Source organism: Anarhichas minor, unplaced genomic scaffold (assembly GCF_050575085.1).
Source record: "Anarhichas minor isolate MPS153535 unplaced genomic scaffold, ASM5057508v1 ptg000154l, whole genome shotgun sequence".
Taxonomy (NCBI): Eukaryota; Metazoa; Chordata; class Actinopteri; order Perciformes; family Anarhichadidae; genus Anarhichas; species Anarhichas minor.
Window position 1 is genome coordinate 273600 of NW_027466600.1, and position 17162 is coordinate 290761.

At 42.1% G+C, this 17162-nt stretch overlaps 1 protein-coding gene across 1 annotated transcript; it reads left to right on the forward strand.

Moving 5' to 3' along the window:
* The first annotated feature begins 2020 nt into the window (after positions 1-2020).
* Positions 2021-16043, forward strand: dlk2 (delta-like 2 homolog (Drosophila)). The gene is made up of 7 exons (XM_076085377.1): positions 2021-2102; positions 2902-3173; positions 12482-12599; positions 13031-13088; positions 14237-14367; positions 14451-14595; positions 15284-16043. The coding sequence occupies exons 1-7, from the start codon at positions 2021-2023 to the stop codon at positions 16041-16043; spliced, it is 1566 nt and encodes a 521-aa protein (XP_075941492.1).
* The last annotated feature ends 1119 nt before the right edge of the window (positions 16044-17162 follow it).

Here is a 17162-nt window from a genome sequence, read left to right on the forward strand (position 1 = left end):
TGTTAGTTTTAATGAATAAATATATTTTAAAATCAAGTACGTTTCTCTGGCATTTATAGTTTTCTACTGTATTGAAAACGTACCAAAACGTACCGAACCGTGGCTCCACTGTATCGTACCGAACCGAACCGTGAAATTTGTGAACCGTTACACCCCTAATATATATATATATATATATATATATCTTAGTACAGATTAATAATATATATATAAATTAGTGCTGGGCAACGATTAAAATTTTTAATCGCGATTAATCTCATTGTTATGGCAAAGTTCAATAATGAATTCAAAAATAGTGTATTGCGCACTTTTATTTTGAAAGTACTGCTATATGAACAAAGGTCAATAACATTTGGTTTGTAAACACTTTAAACACATCAGGTTGTTAGCAGCAGTATTCCCTTCACACAGCAGCAGTTCTATCTCTTCACTATCTGTGCTCAGTGTGTGACTGTATCTGAAACGTTCCACTGCTGTGCAACAGGAATAACATGTTTCAGCACGTTTCATCTAAATGTGTGTGTTGTGTCTTCATGACAGTCAGAGCATGTGATGCAGCTCTACTCTTCATCACTATGATGCTGTAACTCAGAGGTGATGATGGTGACCCAGCGATCAAAGAATAAACACACTTTACCCACAATTTAGGTGTATTTTCCCTTTAACTCACGAGATGCAGGTAGCATGTTTTATACTTAATGTGAATATAATTCATACTTTGTTGACATCTTATTCTGAAAACCGGATGTTCGTCTGAAGAAACCGGATGTTGTCTCACGTTAATCTTTCTGCTAACTTTCAAAGTCCTTCGCTCGCTCCCGATCTGTGCCGTTTGAATGCGTTGACGGTGAATGTCAGCATATAGGTGCACTAACATGTAAGTGTCTGCTGAGTTGACCACGGAGATCTGAGTGTCTGCTGACTTTACCGCAGCGATGTCCAGTAGTCTCCATTCCTCCACCGCTGCCAGTGAGCAACGGACTTTCAAAATAAAAAAATGCGTTAACGCGCTATAAAATAATTGTCGCCGTTAATTAATTAATGCGTTAACGCGATAATAACGCGTTAACTTGCCCAGCACTAATATAAATATATAAACATCTTTGTCTGTTCGGGTGGTACAGATGTCTCTGTGTTAGAGTCCCTCAGTTCTGTTTGCAGGTTGTTTCTGTGTTAGAGACCCTCAGTTCTGTCTGCAGGTTGTTTATGTGTTAGAGTCCCTCAGTTATGTCTGCAGGTTGTTTCTGTGTTAGAGTCCCTCAGTTCTGTCTGCAGGTTGTTTCTGTGTTAGAGACCCTCAGTTCTGTCTGCAGGTTGTGTTTTCGTTAGAGTCCCTCAGTTCTGTCTGCAGGTTGTTTCTGCGTTAGAGTCCCTCAGTTCTGTCTGCAGGTTGTGTCTGCGTTAGAGTCCCTCAGTTCTGTCTGCAGGTTGTGTCTTCGTTAGAGTCCCTCAGTTCTGTCTACAAGTTATTTCTGTGTTAGAGTCCCTCAGTTCTGTCTGCAGGTTGTTTCTGTGTTAGAGTCCCTCAGTTCTGTCTGCAGGTTGTTTCTGTATTCGAGTCCCTCAGTTCTGTCTACAAGTTGTTTCTGTGTTAGGGTCCCTCAGTTATGTCTGCAGGTTGTTTCCAGTATCCAGACTGTTTCAGACTGTTTACACCAACACACTCAGATAGACACACTGAGGTGTTATGTATCAACACATCAGATTTGACTGACTGAGGGCACAGGAAGTAAAGGAAGAACACTTCAAAATATAACTTACAAAAGTAAAGGAAATCAAATAAAAGCATGAGAGGAACAGTCTGTTTATGTGGTGCATGATGGGAGATCTATGTGGACCACCTGAGAAACAATGACCCGTCCTCCCTTTCTTCTCTCAACCAATCAAATTGTCTTCACACTGAAGCTCATACACACACACACACACACGCACACACACACACACACACACACACACACACACACACACACACAGCTGTTGAGCAGGTTATCGTCTCCCTGCAGATCGAGAGACGAAGACAATGTCCAGCTGCTCCACAACAATGCAGATCCCCCCTCTGTTCTCTGGTATGGGAGCTATGGGAGTAATGGGAGTAATGGGAGGTATGGAGAACATGTCACTGGTTTGAGTCCCAGCAGCTGCTGGTGTCTCTCTGACGGGTTTCAGAACCTGTGAAGGAAAGTCAGAGGGAAGAAGAAGCAGTCTGACTTCTCAGAGCTGATCAATACTGATCAATGATGTCATCTGAGCTCAACATGATCGGTATCTTCTGTCATCCTCGTCTCCTCTCCTCCTCCTCTCCTCCTCCTCTCCTCTTCTCCTCCTCCTCCTCTCCTCCTCTCCTCCTCTCCTCTTCTCCTCTTCTCCTCATCTCCTCCTCTCCTCCTCTCCCCTCCCTCGATCAGTTACAATAACAGGATGATGATGATGACTCATAAAAACACAGAGCGTATTGATCACTGTGTTTATTGGCTCATTATCAAAGAGGTCAGAGGCATCAGTCCAGTACAAAATAAAAGCAAGTTTATAAAGTTTATAAAATGTCACATTAATAGAAATATGAATCCTTGTTTGGTACGAACAGAGAGTCTGGTGGCAAAGGAAGGAAGGAGGTAGGGAAGGACAAAGGAAGTAAAAAAGGAAATATGGGACTCCTGAATCATTTACTCCATCTGAATGTTAAGGTGGGGGGGGGGTCCTCAGCAGCTGTGGTGAGGGGGGGGGGGGGGGGGGTCAAGGCTGCCCCCCCTCCTCCCCCCTCCATTCTTCTCCCTGTATAAACACAGAGGCATTGTGGGGCAGGTGGTTTGACAGTTTAGAGCAGAGAGGAATCTCCCAGCTGCTCCTGGTCCGGTTCATTCATTAGGTCAGACCCTCATCAACCCCTCAACACCCCCACAGACCCCCACAGACCCCACAGACCCACAGACCTCTACAGACCCCCAAAGACCCCCAGACCCCCACAGATCCACAGACCCCCAGAGACCCCACAGAGCTCCAACACCCCCACAGACCCACAGACACCCACAGACACCAAACACCCAAACCCCCCCCGACCAACCACCACCAACCGTCTGAGCGGCGGCCGGCGGTCAGATTTAGCTTCTGAACGCCATCACAGATGGATCCGGTTACCCCAACAGAAACTGAACCAGACCAGTGGAGCTCCTCAGGTCTCATATTGTTGCTTATTGATTTGTAGGTGTTTTATTTGTGATGACACATTGTCATTGGATAGCTTTAACGTCCCATGATGCTCCACAATCTGCCTTTCACATGTTTTCATGCTAAAACTGTTCTCAGGAAGAAACAAATGGAGGAGGAGAAGTTATAATTGGCTGTGGATCAACCCCCCCCCCCCTCCGGAGGTGACAGTATCTGAGCTATGACACATTGACTCCTCACATCAACCTGCTGCATTCACACACTTTCACTTCCACCATCAATATCTTTATGTATTTTATCTATCAGAGAGATTAAATTAGTCAATATATAATCAATATATAGTTAATATATAATTAATATATCATCAATATATAATCAATATATAATTAATATATCATCAATATATCATCAGTATATCATCAGTATATCATCAATATATCATCAGTATATCATCAATATATCATCAGTATATCATCAGTATATCATCAGTATATCATCAATATATCATCAGTATATCATCAATATATCATCAATATATCATCAGTATATCATCAGTATATCATCAATATATCATCAATATATCATCAGTATATCATCAGTATATCATCAATATATCATCAGTATATCATCAGTATATCATCAGTATATCATCAATATATCATCAGTATATCATCAATATATCATCAGTATATCATCAATATATCATCAATATATCATCAGTATATCATCAGTATATCATCAATATATCATCAATATATCATCAGTATATCATCAGTATATCATCAATATATCATCAGTATATCATCAATATATCATCAGTATATCATCAATATATCATCAGTATATCATCAATATATCATCAGTATATCATCAATATATCATCAGTATATCATCAATATATCATCAGTATATCATCAATATATCATCAATATATCATCAGTATATCATCAGTATATCATCAATATATCATCAATATATCATCAGTATATCATCAGTATATCATCAATATATCATCAGTATATCATCAGTATATCATCAGTATATCATCAATATATCATCAGTATATCATCAATATATCATCAATATATCATCAGTATATCATCAGTATATCATCAATATATCATCAATATATCATCAGTATATCATCAATATATCATCAATATATCATCAGTATATCATCAGTATATCATCAATATATCATCAATATATCATCAGTATATCATCAGTATATAATCAGTATATAATCAATATATAATCAATATATAATCAGTATATCATCAGTATATCATCAATATATCATCAATATATCATCAGTATATCATCAATATATCATCAGTATATCATCAATATATCATCAATATATCATCAGTATATCATCAATATATCATCAATATATCATCAGTATATCATCAGTATATCATCAATATATCATCAATATATCATCAATATATCATCAGTATATAATCAGTATATAATCAATATATAATCAATATATAATCAGTATATCATCAGTATATCATCAATATATCATCAGTATATCATCAATATATCATCAGTATATAATCAATATATAATCAGTATATCATCAATATATCATCAATATATCAATATATAATCAGTATATCATCAATATATAATCAGTATATCATCAATATATAATCAATATATAATCAGTATATAATCAGTATATCATCAATATATCATCAATATATCATCAGTATATAATCAATATATAATCAGTATATAATCAGTATATCATCAATATATCATCAATATATCATCAATATATAATCAGTATATCATCAATATATCATCAATATATCATCAGTATATCATCAATATATCATCAAAATATCATCAGTATATCATCAATATATCATCAGTATATCATTAGTATATCATCAGTATATCATCAGTATATCATCAATATATCATCAGTATATCATCAGTATATCATCAATACATCAGTATATCATCAATATATCATCAGTATATCATCAATATATCATCAGTATATCATCAATGAGGTTTTATGGCTTCTTTAGGTGGTTTTAGTGGTTATCAAGGAGGTTTTATGGCTCCTGTAGGTGGTTTTAATGGTCATCAAGGAGGTTCTAGAAGTTCTGTAGGTTGTTCTAGTAATCATCAAGGAGATCATAGGAGGTCCTGGAGGGGGTTCTGTCGGCCCTTAGGACGTTCTAGTGGTTGTAGTGGTCTTTGTTTTGGTGGTTGAACACATACTCGACATTTTGGAGAGATGTATTCTTCCCATGTCATCAAAATAGAGAAAAAAGGAACATCTTTTTAAAGAACATGGATTTTGGTACAACACTTTGAGATTCTGATGAAAAGTGCTGGGATCTTCCTCTTAAACCTACTTTGTACTTTACAGTGTCTACATGTTTTTCAATGAAGTGTTCTGACAAAAGGAATGTCTTATGAATTTCTGAAGTGTTTCTGTTGTTTCCCAGCATGCCTCTGTCTCTCCACTCTCACCTGAAGACAAATAAAAAGCTGCACCTTGTTCAGGTGAAGACGAGTCTCAGCCTGCCGATATGAGTCGCTTCTACTGATCTGAAGTCAGATCTGATTCACTTACAGAAGCCTTTTTACAAACACACCACACCGTCTGATGCCGACACACTTGGCCTGCTGGAAGCTGATATCAGACCGAACAGATCTGTGGGGATCATCAGATAGAGGAAGACGGTCCCAAAAACAGCAGAGCATTCTGGGTAAACAACAGCTTGTTTTGACTCAGACTTCTTTTAGTTGAATGGGTATTTTTCTAATGGTCATCAAGGAGGTTACAGGGGTTTATGGGGTTCTGTAGGTGGTTCTAGTTCTAGTTTTCTAGTGACTCAGACTTGTTTTATTTCGCTGGGTGTTTTGACTCAGACCTGTTTTAGTTCCCTGGGTGTTTTGACTCAGACTTGTTTTAGTTCCCTGGGTGTTTTGACTCAGGCCTGTTTTAGTTCCCTGGGTGTTTTGACTCAGGCCTGTTTTAGTTCCCTTGGTGTTTTGACTCAGACTTGTTTTAGTTCCCTGGGTGTTTTGACTCAGACCTGTTTTAGTTCCCTGGGTGTTTTGACTCAGACTTGTTTTAGTTCCCTGAGTGTTTTGACTCAAACTTGTTTTAGTTTCCTGGGTGTTTTGACTCAGACTTGTTTTAGTTCCCTGGGTGTTTTGACTCAGAGTTGTTTTAGTTCCCTGAGTGTTTTGACTCAGACTTGTTTTAGTTCCCTGAGTGTTTTGACTCAAACTTGTTTTAGTTCCCTGGGTGTTTTGACTCAGACTTGTTTTAGTTCCGTGGGTGTTTTGACTCAGACTTTTTTTAGTTCCCTGGGTGTTTTGACTCAAACTTGTTTTAGTTCCGTGGGTGTTTTGACTCAGACTTGTTTTAGTTTCCTGGGTGTTTTGACTCAGACCTGTTTTAGTTCCCTGAGTGTTTTTACTCTTTACTCTTGTTTCTGTCCTGAGAATATTTTGTCTCAGACTTGTTTGGTCTTGTTCACGGTTCTTTGTCCTCTTTTCTTTGACTCCTCAGCCAGCAGTTTTAAATAGAAACATAGACTGTAACACTGTGTTCCAGTATTTTGTTCGTGATATATTTCTCTTAAATATCTTTTGCGTAAAGGATGTATAATAGTTCATGATGAGGAACATTGTATTTTTCTAGATTCTCTGGTTTCAGACCTGCAGCTGTCTTCACAACATCACACATCTTTTACTTTAAGTGTGAAAGTCTAATCAACACTTATTAACAGTGTGTCCTCAGTGTTTCTGTCACTGTGGTCAGATTTAATTTAACACCACAGTTATCTGACAAACAGCACACACACTCCAGTAAGTGTGTGTGTGTGTGTGTGTGTGTGTGTGTGTGTGTGTGTGTGTGTGTGTGTGTGTGTGTGTGTGTGTGTCGGGGTCAGACCCTGCAGGGAGGGAGTGTGTTAAATGAAGAGGGAGGACGGGTGGAGGACGGGTCTCCTGGTCGTCCGTCTGCAGCTTCAAACTGTCTTTAAAATAAGCAGTAGAGGAACAGAGAGTGTGTGTGTGTTGAAGGGCAGCAGAGAGCAAACACTCTGAATATTAAAGAGCTTTGTGACATTAAAGCAGCAGGAATCTGTCAGATGAAGGTAAGAACTACAGTTTATCCATAACACACACACACACACACACACACACACACACACACACACACACTTTGAGCCGTTTAAAGGGACGATAGCAACGATGTCATTTGTTTGTTTCCATAGATTTGTATCTTTTTATGTATTGTGTTTGTTTGTTTGTTTGACCTGAAATAAGTGTTTGTAGTCATTCTAACCTACGAGATTGTTGTCATGTCGTCTTCTGAGGTGTTGATGCTGTGTATAAGCTCATTAAGATATGATGGTGCTCTGTAGTAGGTTAATATGGTACTATAAGCTCATTAAGATATGATGGTGCTCTCTAGTAGGGTAATATGGTACTATAAGCTCATTAAGATATGATGGTGCTCTCTAGTAGGGTAATATGGTACTATAAGCTCCTTAAGATATGATGGTGCTCTCTAGTAGGGTAATGTGGTACTATAAGCTCCTTAAGATATGATGGTGCTCTCTAGTAGGGTAATATGGTACTATAAGCTCCTTAAGATATGATGGTGCTCTCTAGTAGGGTAATATGGTACTATAAGCTCCTTAAGATATGATGGTGCTCTCTAGTAGGGTAATATGGTACTATAAGCTCCTTAAGATATGATGGTGCTCTCTAGTAGGGTAATATGGTACTATAAGCTCCTTAAGATATGATGGTGCTCTCTAGTAGGGTAATATGGTACTATAAGCTCCTTAAGATATGATGGTTTCGACCAATTAGGGCTTTGTAGGTGAGGAGAAGGATTTTAAATTCTATTCTATATTTTACAGGGAGCCAGTGCAGAGAAGCTAATACAGCAGTAATATGATCTCTTCTCTTAGTTCTTGTTAGTACACGAGCTGCAGCATTCTGGATCAACTGGAGAGATTTAAGAGATTTATTAGAGCAGCCTGATAATAAGGAATCACAGTAATCTAGTCTAGAAGTAACAAATGCATGAACAAATGTTTCTGCATCTCTTTGAGACAGGATGTGCCTGATTTATTAAATGTTACGTAGGTGAAAAAAGGCAGTCCTTGAAGTTTGTTTTATCTGAGAGGTCAAGGACAAATCCTGATCAAAGATAACTCAGAGATTCAGCAGCAGCACATTAAACTTAGTCCACGTGTGGACCCCGAGAAGTACACTATGTACCTCTGAGATGTAGTACAGTATAAAGTACAATATGTACCTCTGAGATGTAGTACAGCATAAAGTACAATATGTACCTCTGTGATGTAGTACAGTATAAAGTACATGTACCTCTGAGATGTAGTACAGTATAAAGTACAATATGTACCTCTGTGATGTAGTACAGTATAAAGTACATGTACCTCTGAGATGTAGTACAGTATAAAGTACTATATGTACCTCTGAGATGTAGTACAGTATAAAGTACAACATGTACCTCTGAGATGTAGTACAGTATAAAGTACTATATGTACCTCTGAGATGTAGTACAGTATAAAGTACAATATGTACCTCTGAGGTGTAGTACAGCATAAAGTACAATATGTACGTCTGAGATGTAGTACAGTATAAAGCACTATATGTACCTCTGAGATGTAGTACAGTAAAAAGTACATGTACCTCTGAGGTGTAGTACAGTATAAAGTACAATATGTACCTCTGAGATGTAGTACAGTATAAAGTACAACATGTACCTCTGAGATGTAGTACAGTATAAAGTACATGTACCTCTGAGATGTAGTACAGTATAAAGTACAATATGTAGCTCTGAGATGTAGTACAGTATATGTACCTCTGAGATGTAGTACAGTATAAAGTACAATATGTACCTCTGAGATGTAGTACAGTATAAAGTACTATATGTACCTCTGAGATGTAGTACAGTATAAAGTACAATACGTACCTCTGAGATGTAGTACAGTATAAAGTACTATATGTACCTCTGAGATGTAGTACAGTATAAAGTACAACATGTACCTCTGAGATGTAGTACAGTAAAAGTAGAAAGTGCTCAAGTAAAGTACAAGTACCTGTGCTCTGTACAAAAGTACAGTAGTGTAGTAAATGTACTTAGTTACATTCCACCAATAGAATTTTATTCTGCAGCTTTACTGAGAATACAGAAAGAGTGTGTGTGTGTGTGTATGTGTGTGTGAGTTAAATTGGCCACCTGTTGCCTTCCATTCTCAAACACACACTCCCTTCATTCTTTTCTTTCTCGAACAAACAGACTGAAAGAAAAGAAATGTGTGTGACCTAGTGTCTTCCTCACTCACACACCACAGCACACACACACGCACACACACGCACACACACGCACACACACACACACACACACAGGCATGTCAGTTCCTGTCTGGTGTTCTCGACTGTAATCTCTGGAAAAATGATCCTGCTCGTTATCTCCTGCCGCCTGCCAGTCGAGTGTGTGGGCAGAGCGCCCTCAGGTCTGTCGCTACAGCAACAGGCTGAACAGACTGAAGCTTGAAGAGGAAGAAGAGGAAGAAGCAGGCAGGAACAGGAAGCTGGAGGAGCATCACATGATTTAAAGTCCAGGACCAGGTGTGGGTCACATCCACTGACAAGTCCAGCATGTGGTGAGGTTAGCTTAGCACAAAGACTGAAAGCAGGTGGAAACCAGTGGCGGGCCGTGTGTTTCATACCCGGGCCTTCAGTGCTGTCCTGCAGCTGAACCAACTCCTAATAACTTCATTGTGACGCCACAACTACGGTTATTATTTGTTTCTATGGTGTAACATCACGTATTCGTATTAAACCGTTCGGTACGAGGCTTATGAACCGAACAATACGTTTGAATAATACTAGTGCATTTGGAAAATGCAGAAGCTTAAATTGTGGGAAACATAATGTTTTGGTTGGACTGCGCTCACGTAGGAGACAACGGGCTGTGACCTCTGAACCCGGAACAATAACAAAAAACAGCTGAGGCCCCGCACTTCTGGGAGGCTAAGCTAGCTTAACAAACAATAACCCCGCGCATGACGGGATGCTTCGTAATTAACGGACAATGCATACAGTCTAAATCTATATAATTAACACAATGACAAGAACTCACAAGAACCAGTCACATATATTCATACGAGAACAGAGCAACACATCCATCCAGCAGACCTGCAGCAACACGCATTCTGCTGCACACTGGAGGGCCATTCACATATTAGATGTAAAAAAACAAATGCAGTTGACTTAAAGACAAACTCCATCCTCCTTTCTTTGTTGACTAAGAGTTTAATCCGGTTAAATCCCAACTCACAAATCCGTTTCTCCTCCTTCAGCCATTGAGTGTTAAAAAAACAAAGCTAGGTAAAATAATAAATAATCTACACCAAGCAAAACACTAAGAATGTTATAATTTCTTCCATATCTTTCAATTTGAACTCTTACTCCTCCGACTAAGCCTCTGCTTAAGTGTCGTTTTCCAATAGTCACGTGCTCGCCCACTGACCAATCACAGCGCACGCTGCACCTCACTGCAGAGCTGCACATGGACACTGAGCTGCACGTAATGCTGACGTACTTATAGGCCAGCTAGCAGCTCTGACACGTCAAAGAATACGCCCAACATGTCAAACTAAAGATCTGATTGGTTGAACACTATGACAATCAACAATATCGTCCCCATTCACTTAAACTGCACATGGATGCACTTGTGAGTCTGCAGGCCTCTGGCCTCTCTTCTTACCTAGAGACACAGAGGTGAGATCTGATTGGATAAAAGCTCTACTTAAAACAAGCTGCACTGGAAGCAGAGCAACTGAGGAAGACAGTAGCTGTGCAATGAGAACATAAGATAATGGGAAAAATTATTTGAATACATGTAGTGTATTTATGAAAAAATATTAAATTATAAAATAGATATAACTTTGTGATTCTGTTTAGGCCAGCAGAGAAGGCCTTGCTGGCCCTGACGGCCCACCACTGGTGGAAACTGTTAGCCTAGCTCCGTCTAAAGAGAGCGTACCTGCTCAGGTACTCTGTTCTCTACATGTTCAGGTACTCTGTTCACTACCTGCTCAGGTACTCTGTTCTCTACATGTTCAGGTACTCTGTTCACTACCTGCTCAGCTACTCTGTTCTCTACCTGCTCAGGTACTCTGTTCTCTACCTGCTCAGGTACTCTGTTCACTACCTGCTCAGCTACTCTGTTCACTACCTGCTCAGCTACTCTGTTCTCTACCTGCTCAGGTACTCTGTTCTCTACATGTTCAGGTACTCTGTTCTCTACCTGCTCAGGTACTCTGTTCACTACCTGCTCAGCTACTCTGTTCACTACCTGCTCAGCTACTCTGTTCACTACCTGCTCAGGTACTCTGTTCACTACCTGCTCAGGTACTCTGTTCTCTACCTGCTCAGCTACTCTGTTCACTACCTGCTCAGCTACTCTGTTCACTACCTGCTCAGGTACTCTGTTCTCTACCTGCTCAGCTACTCTGTTCTCTACCTGCTCAGCTACTCTGTTCTCTACCTGTTCAGGTACTCTGTTCTCTACCTGCTCAGGTACTCTGTTCACTACCTGCTCAGGTACTCTGTTCTCTACCTGCTCAGGTACTCTGTTCTCTACCTGCTCAGGTACTCTGTACACTACCTGTTCAGGTACTCTGTACACTACCTGTTCAGGTACTTTGTATGCTCAGTCCTCACGGGTTTGATGCTCAGTCCTCACGGGTTTGATGCTCAGTCCTCACGGGTTTGATGCTCAGTCCTCATGGGTTTGATGCTCAGTCCTCATGGGTTTGATACTCAGTCCTCTTGGGTTTGATACTCAGTCCTCATGGGTTTGATACTCAGTCCTCATGGGTTTGATACTCAGTCCTCATGGGTTTGATGCTAAGTCCTCATGGGTTTGATACTCAGTCCTCACGGGTTTGATGCGTTGCTGCCCGCCGGTTAAAAACAACAAACGGTCTTTGCAAACTGAAATGATGCCAATGGCCGTGAGACCTGATCACTCTGATCTGAAGTCAGATTTGTCTGACGTCCTCAGATCAGTTTCTGGTCTGTGATGTCAGGAGGTATAATGTGTGAACAGCTGATATGGGAGCAGCAGCAGGTCTGATTTATGTGTCTCACACCTGGTTCAGGCCTTTGATCTGGACGATGATAGCTTGAGACGTCTCACCTTTCAGGAGCCTCAGTGAGTTCACCCGACGCTGACAAACTGACTCCAGGTCAGCCTACACCAATGCGTCTGTCTCTTCTGTCACAGGTGGTCTTCGTCCTCCGGGTCTCCAAAATGTCCAACATGTCCTCAGTGAGATCTTCAGGCTTCCTGCTGAGCTGCTGTGTCCTGATCGTCCTCATCGTCCCGCCCTGCAGAGGTCAAGGTACGGTCAAGTCCTTAGTATTGTTCTTTTAGAGCAGATCCTCACTCGGTGTCCTATTGTTGTCCAGCTGTCAGATTAAACCCTTCTCAGATAACACTTAGCCCCCCTCAGCTGTTGGTGGTCTGAGGTCTGGTCTCCTGTCAGGAGACCGTGAGATGTGTTTGAAAAAAAGCCAGTAAGTGGCCCTTGAGTTTAGATTTAATTAGTTTTCACCTGATGAACCAGATGTTATACTGATGTTCTCCTTCAATAATACAACTCCCCCACAGAATCCTGTTGAACTAATGAGTTTGATTATTGATCAGTAAATATTGATAGAAGTTCAGCTGATGCTTTTATTGTGAAACTCTTGAAACAGGAAGTTGTTCATGTTTAAATCTAAGCTTCCAGCTGATTTCTTCTCTTCTTCTTCTTGTTTTTCTTCTCTGCAGGAAGTGACTGCAGCTGTAACGTCACCAACAGCCGCTGTGACGAGTCCGGAGTCTGCAGGTGAGACCATCGATCCTCCTCTGATCAATACCCCGCCCTAAAGCATACCCTGCTTTATGGTCTATTAGAGACCTGTCAATCACCGTGTAGCCCCGCCCTAAAGCATACCCTGCTGTATGGTCTATTAGAGACCTGTCAATCACTATGTAGCTCCGCCCTAAAGCATACCCTGCTTTATGGTCTATTAGAGACCTGTCAATCACTATGTAGCTCCGCCCTAAAGCATACCCTGCTTTATGGTCTATTAGAGACCTGTCAATCACTATGTAGCTCCGCACTAAAGCATACCCTGCTTTATGGTCTATTAGAGACCTGTCAATCACTATGTAGCGCCGCACTAAAGCATACCCTGCTTTATGGTCTATTAGAGACCTGTCAATCACTATGTAGCTCCGCCCTAAAGCATACCCTGCTTTATGGTCTATTAGAGACCTGTCAATCACCTCGTAGCCCCGCCCTAAAGCATACCCTGCTTTATGGTCTATTAGAGACCTGACAATCACTGTGTAGCCCCGCCCCTAAAGCATCCCCTGCTTGACTCTAAATGGACCATAATTTACTAAATCATGCTGTATTGAAGAAGACTTGAAACTAGAGATTGAGACCATAAACTCATGTTTACAATGTTTACTGAGGTAATAAATCAAGAGAGAAGTAGAGTAATTTTCTCATAGACTTCTATACAACCAGAGGAGTCGCCCCCTGGTGGACACTAGAGAGAATGTAGCTTTAACATGTGATGTCTGGTTGGAAGTGAGTTTGATGGAGGTCTAGTTTCTGGGTGTCTTGTTGATGCCCAGGACTAGATGATCTCTAAAGGCCCCCCCCACCTCTTCTCGAACCAGGACCTGGGACAACTGACCCGGAGTCCCCCCTCTGTTGGGCGTCAGCACTGCTGTAGCGGACTGTTGTGGTTCAGAGGGAGCCTAAAGGTCTAGCCCTCAGCTCTGGTCCTGGTCTTTTGAGTAGAGACCCAAGGACTCAGAGACTAGCTACTAGCTAGCTGGCTCCACATCTGATCCGGATCCTTCCTCTAGACTGAGTCTAGAGGGTTTCTGGTCCAGCTGGTTGTAGACCCGGGTAGAGACCCGAATAGAGACCCGGATGAGGACCCGGTGAATGAGGTCTCTGTCTCTCTGTGTCTCCAGGTGTGACCCCGGTTGGGACGGCGAGCGGTGCGAGCGCTGCGTGCCGACGCCCGGCTGTCTTCATGGATCCTGTCAGCAGCCGTGGCAGTGCAGCTGTGAGCCGGGCTGGGGGGGCCGCTTCTGTGACAAAGGTCTGGACTCTCACTTCTTCTGGTTTGGTTTTTGGGGTCCCTGTTGGGATCCGGTCTGACGTGTCCTCGTCTCCTTGTTTCAGACCTGTCGGTGTGCTCGGAGCAGCCGCCGTGTCAGAACGGAGCGACCTGTGTGATGGAGGACAACGCTGAGTACACCTGTCTGTGTGCCCACGGCTTCCACGGCAGAGACTGTCAGCTGAAGACCGGACCCTGTCACCTGAGGAGGTCTGTGCAGGTCTCCCTGTAGACCACCTGGATGATCCTTCTGTTTGTTCAATCCTTCTGCTCCTTCTGTTTGCTCTAAAAAGCTGTTTTTTAGTTTGAATCCCTAAAAGTAAACATTTAGTTCATCTGAATAAAGTCTGATTTAATATCTGAGAGGAAGTGACGACTACAAACACAACATTTATATTTACTGTCACTGTCACAGGACAGGTTCAACTATTAACAATAACTGATTAAAACCAATAACCAATTATTTAGCGATAGCTAGTAGCTAGAAGCTAGTAGCTACTACCTAGCAGCTACTACCTAGTATCTAGTAGTTAGGTGCTAGTATCTAGTAGCTACTACCTAGCAGCTACTACCTAGTAGCTAGTATCTAGTAGTTAGTAGCTAGTAGCTAGTATCTAGTAGTTAGTAGCTAGTATCTACTACCTAGCAGCTACTACCTAGTAGCTAGTATCTAGTAGTTAGTAGCTAGTATCTAGTAGCTACTACCTAGCAGCTACTACTTAGTAGCTAGTAGCTGCTATGTAGCTACTACGTCATTAACATGTCCTCATGTCCCTGATGATGATGGATGTGGTTCTGTGAACTCAGCACCTGGTGTTCACGCTTGTCTCTTCTTCTTCTTCTTCTTCTTTTTCTTCTTCTTCTTCTTCTTCTTCTTCTTCGTGTGTGTTGTCTCCAGGTCTCCATGTAAAAATGGCGGCCTCTGTGAGGATGCCGATGGCTTTGCGGTGGACCTGGCGTGTCGCTGCCTGGCCGGCTTCACGGGTCGGCGCTGTGAGACCAATGTGGACGACTGCCGTCGACGACCGTGTGCCAACGGCGCCACCTGCCTGGACGGCGTCAACCGCTTCTCGTGCCTCTGCCCCGCCGGCTTCACCGGCCGTTTCTGCACCGTCAACCTGGATGACTGTGCCAGCTGGCCGTGCCTCAACGCCGGCCGCTGCCTGGACCGCGCCGCAGGCTTCCACTGCGTCTGCCGGCCCGGTTACACCGGGGCCACCTGCGAGACGGAGCCGAGGGGCCGCGAGCCCGGCTGGACGACGCTGGGGTGGGAGGGGGGAGGAGGAGGGGCCGTACCTCGCCTGACCACCGGGGGTCAGAACGAGAGGACCGTCACCTTGAACGGCAGTCGACATGGCGACAGGACGTTCAAAGTGACGGTGAGCGAGCGCCGTGCCGCCAGCCTTTCGGAGGTCCAGCTCGTCGTCCTGCTGGTGCTGGCGGGCCTGACGCTGGGCGCGGTGGCGCTGACCGCCGCCCTTGTGCTGCACGGTCACTGCAGGGCCCGAGGCCACGCCCCTTTCTGGCCGCTGACATCGTCATCATCATCATCACAGCAGAGCGGCCGGCGAGCGCCGCAGGACGAGTCGGAGTGTCACATCAGCTTCCTGAACGTAGCCGAACCAGAGAAGAAGAAGCTGAACACGGAGGTCATGTAGACAGAGTGGGCGTCCGAGCAAAGAGCCAACAGGGAGAGAGAGAGAGAGATAGAGAGAGACGGCTGGTCACAGGACCCTCAGTGTACACCTGGTGTTAATATGCAAATGAGCTTTGACATCATAAACATGTTTGTAGTCATCATGTGACTCCTGGAAGAGAATCAGAGAAACGTTCTTCTTCCTGGTTAAAACCCGTCGCCTACATTACCCACAATGCACCTCTCGCTCCGACAGGCTGCCACGTGTTGCGTCCCGATGCAGAGATGAGCAGCGTTTACAGAGGTCTCACTCCTTCACAACTTCACATTTACTTCTCTCACGATATAGTCTGCAAGACGCTGACTCAAGTGATCATTGATAAAAGACCTTCATCTTTAAAGTGACAGTAACAAACATCGGGACTCACATCAGATAAACACATGATGAAATGTACAGAACGTTCTTGATGTTAAATGAATTGTATTAACTTTAACTGTATTTTAAACATTTTAAATTATATTTTTGAATGTAACTGTACAGCTGAGCGTGTAGAAATACTGCGGTACATATAACCCTCGACAAAATGTTTTTACTCTTCAGCTTTTATTCAGATGAAACAAACCGGAGACGACATTTTGATCAGTGAGCTGCTCGTTAGCTTAGCATCTTTACATCTCAGAGGTAAATATTGTACTTTTTACTGCTCTTCATTTATTTTATAGTTTTACTTTAGTTACCAGATTCAGATTATTAATAAACACATAAATCATGATATATTATTACAGATTATATAAAGTTATTAAAATGAGCTTCACTTTCAAAGTGGTGTTAGTATCTTCATACTACGTGTTAGTATCTTCATACATGTTGGTATCTTCATATTACGTGTTAGTATCTTCATACTACGTGTTGGTATCTTCATATTACGTGTTAGTATCTTCATATTACGTGTTAGTATCTTCATATAAGTGTTGGTATCTTCATACTACTTAGTATCTTCATACTACGTGTTAGTATCTTCATACTACGTGTTGGTATCTTCATATTACGTGTTAGTATCTTCATACTACGTGTTGGTATCTTCATATTACGTGTTAGTATCTTCATATTACGTGTTAGTATCTTCATATAAGTGTTGGT

Coding starts and splice junctions, on each gene's coding strand:
- dlk2 (XM_076085377.1), top strand. CDS start 2,021: ATGTCCAGCTGCTCCACAACAATGCAGATCCCCCCTCTGTTCTCTGGT. Junction 14,368..14,450: donor GGGCCGCTTCTGTGACAAAG/GTCTGGACTCTC, acceptor TCCTTGTTTCAG/ACCTGTCGGTGTGCTCGGAG. Junction 14,596..15,283: donor GGACCCTGTCACCTGAGGAG/GTCTGTGCAGGT, acceptor TGTTGTCTCCAG/GTCTCCATGTAAAAATGGCG.